This window comes from Pseudomyrmex gracilis, unplaced genomic scaffold (genome assembly GCF_002006095.1).
Source record: "Pseudomyrmex gracilis isolate BER0280 unplaced genomic scaffold, ASM200609v1 scaffold_802, whole genome shotgun sequence".
In the NCBI taxonomy this organism is placed as follows: domain Eukaryota; kingdom Metazoa; phylum Arthropoda; class Insecta; order Hymenoptera; family Formicidae; genus Pseudomyrmex; species Pseudomyrmex gracilis.
In genome coordinates, this window is record NW_018021386.1 from 3674 (window position 1) to 5504 (window position 1831).

General features: G+C 40.4%; 1 protein-coding gene across 1 annotated transcript; it reads right to left on the reverse strand.

Annotated features, from left to right (window-relative positions):
• Nucleotides 1-365: 365 nt before the first annotated feature.
• On the reverse strand, nt 366-1616 carry LOC109861507 (piggyBac transposable element-derived protein 4-like). The gene has a single exon (XM_020441188.1). The coding sequence runs from the start codon at nt 1614-1616 to the stop codon at nt 366-368; it is 1251 nt and encodes a 416-aa protein (XP_020296777.1).
• Between the last annotated feature and the right edge of the window lie 215 nt (nt 1617-1831).

Sequence of the window (1831 nt, forward strand, 5' to 3'; positions counted from 1 at the left end):
GTTTAGTCATTTTATAAAGCAAATATGAATTTACTGAGCAAATTTCAAGTCCCCAAAAAAACAGTTTACGCCACCATTTCAATGATTTTCGTAAGAAACAGTACGTTCCGCATAATTGATCTGCACGATCGACACCACCCATATATTTTATATAATTTATTACGACATTAGGCTTCTTGACCGTAACTTCAACACCGCCTCGTAACATTCTTCTCACAGAAGTCATTCCTGCATTGTTCCAATTTGTCAAGCACGTGACAACCCTCTTGTCTTTCCATGATAAAACTAATGTATTTCCCTTGCGGAATGCTACTGTGGATTTCCTGCCGAAATTTGGTTTTTTGATTTGATTTGGCAAATGCTTCCTATTTGCTTGTTAGTATTGTTCCTGACAAGTGGCATTTCAATTTCAATAACTCTTCAGCCAGGATAAAGCTGGTGTAGTACCGATCGGTGAACATGTGGTGTCCTTGGCTACCAGGTACTTTCTCCAGGAGCATCGTATACAGCTGCAGCGGTATTCTTGCAGATACCGGAAGGTCAGGCCTTATCAATTTCTCCGTGGTAAGGCTTCCATAATAAGGAAGAATACCACAGATGTAACCAGTCTTTGAGTCTTCCATTGTGTAAACTCTAATGCCCCATTTCGTTGGTTTCTTCGGATTATATGTAATAAAAGAAATCCGGCCTTTGAACTTGATAGTAGATTCATCCACACAAATTTCTTCTCCCGGTGTAAAATACTTCAAAAGCTTGGAATTTATATATTCTAGAAAGCAGCTAACTAGCTGCAACTGGGTTCTTGGACTTGCATCTCTTGTTGGGATTGTTTTTAGATGGAGCATCCAAAAAATCTGGCTGAATCTGTCTCTCGTAAATTTGTTTGAATAAAAAGGTATGTAGCTGACATCATTCCGTGACCAGTACTCTTGCAAATTCGCGAGCGGCATTGTCCCCATATTTATTATAACGCCAATAAATGCCCACATTTCTTCAGTAGTCACATTCTTCCAAGTTCGCCATATCGAGTACAATGATAGTGTTTTGTTTTCTAACTTTCTTCTAGCGTAATTATTTGTTTCTGTAACTACTTCATTTATGAGCTCGTCAGTAAAAAATAGTTTAAAAAAAGCTAACGGTTCTTTCGTGTCTGCCAATATGTGCGGTCCTGCAGGATTGTTGCCGGCTATAAACGGTATTCTCTGGGGTATTTCTTCGGATTCTGGACAGCTAATCCATTCGGAACTGTCGGATTGTGGGACATCTTCAGCAACACTGTCATTGTCACTGCCACCTTCACTGTCTATTATTCTTATTTTTCGCCTTCTTACACCTCTTACTTCCTCATTCTCTTCATCACTGCTCGCGTTCTCTGTTTCGTCAAGCTCTCTGTGTATAGCTGTAGTTTCCTCGTTTAGCAACTCTAAATCAAACTCATCTTCACTAGAGCTTATGTCGTTATCACGATTCATGGTAATGGGGATCAAAAACTTTAACTTTTCTAGACTCTTTGCCACGGCTGTCAGGTTCGAACTGAGACCAAAAATGCAGTCCGGTTCGTGGCTGCGTACTAATTTCAGATAAGAAAGTCTTATCTCCATTTGAAGGGATATCATTTTACACTTTATAAGATTATACAAAGAGAGCGTAGGAACCCGCGTCGAAGGAACTAAACGTAAACAACTATCGCCGCGCATCAAGTTACCGCAGCGTACGCAGTGGTGAGCGACAGTCACCTCTCGAGTTGCGGCATAAAATCGCGTGGTGAGTGAGACTCACCTCTCGAGTGCAAAGGGTTAATGTATTGTGCATGTATGTTTCTATTTACAAT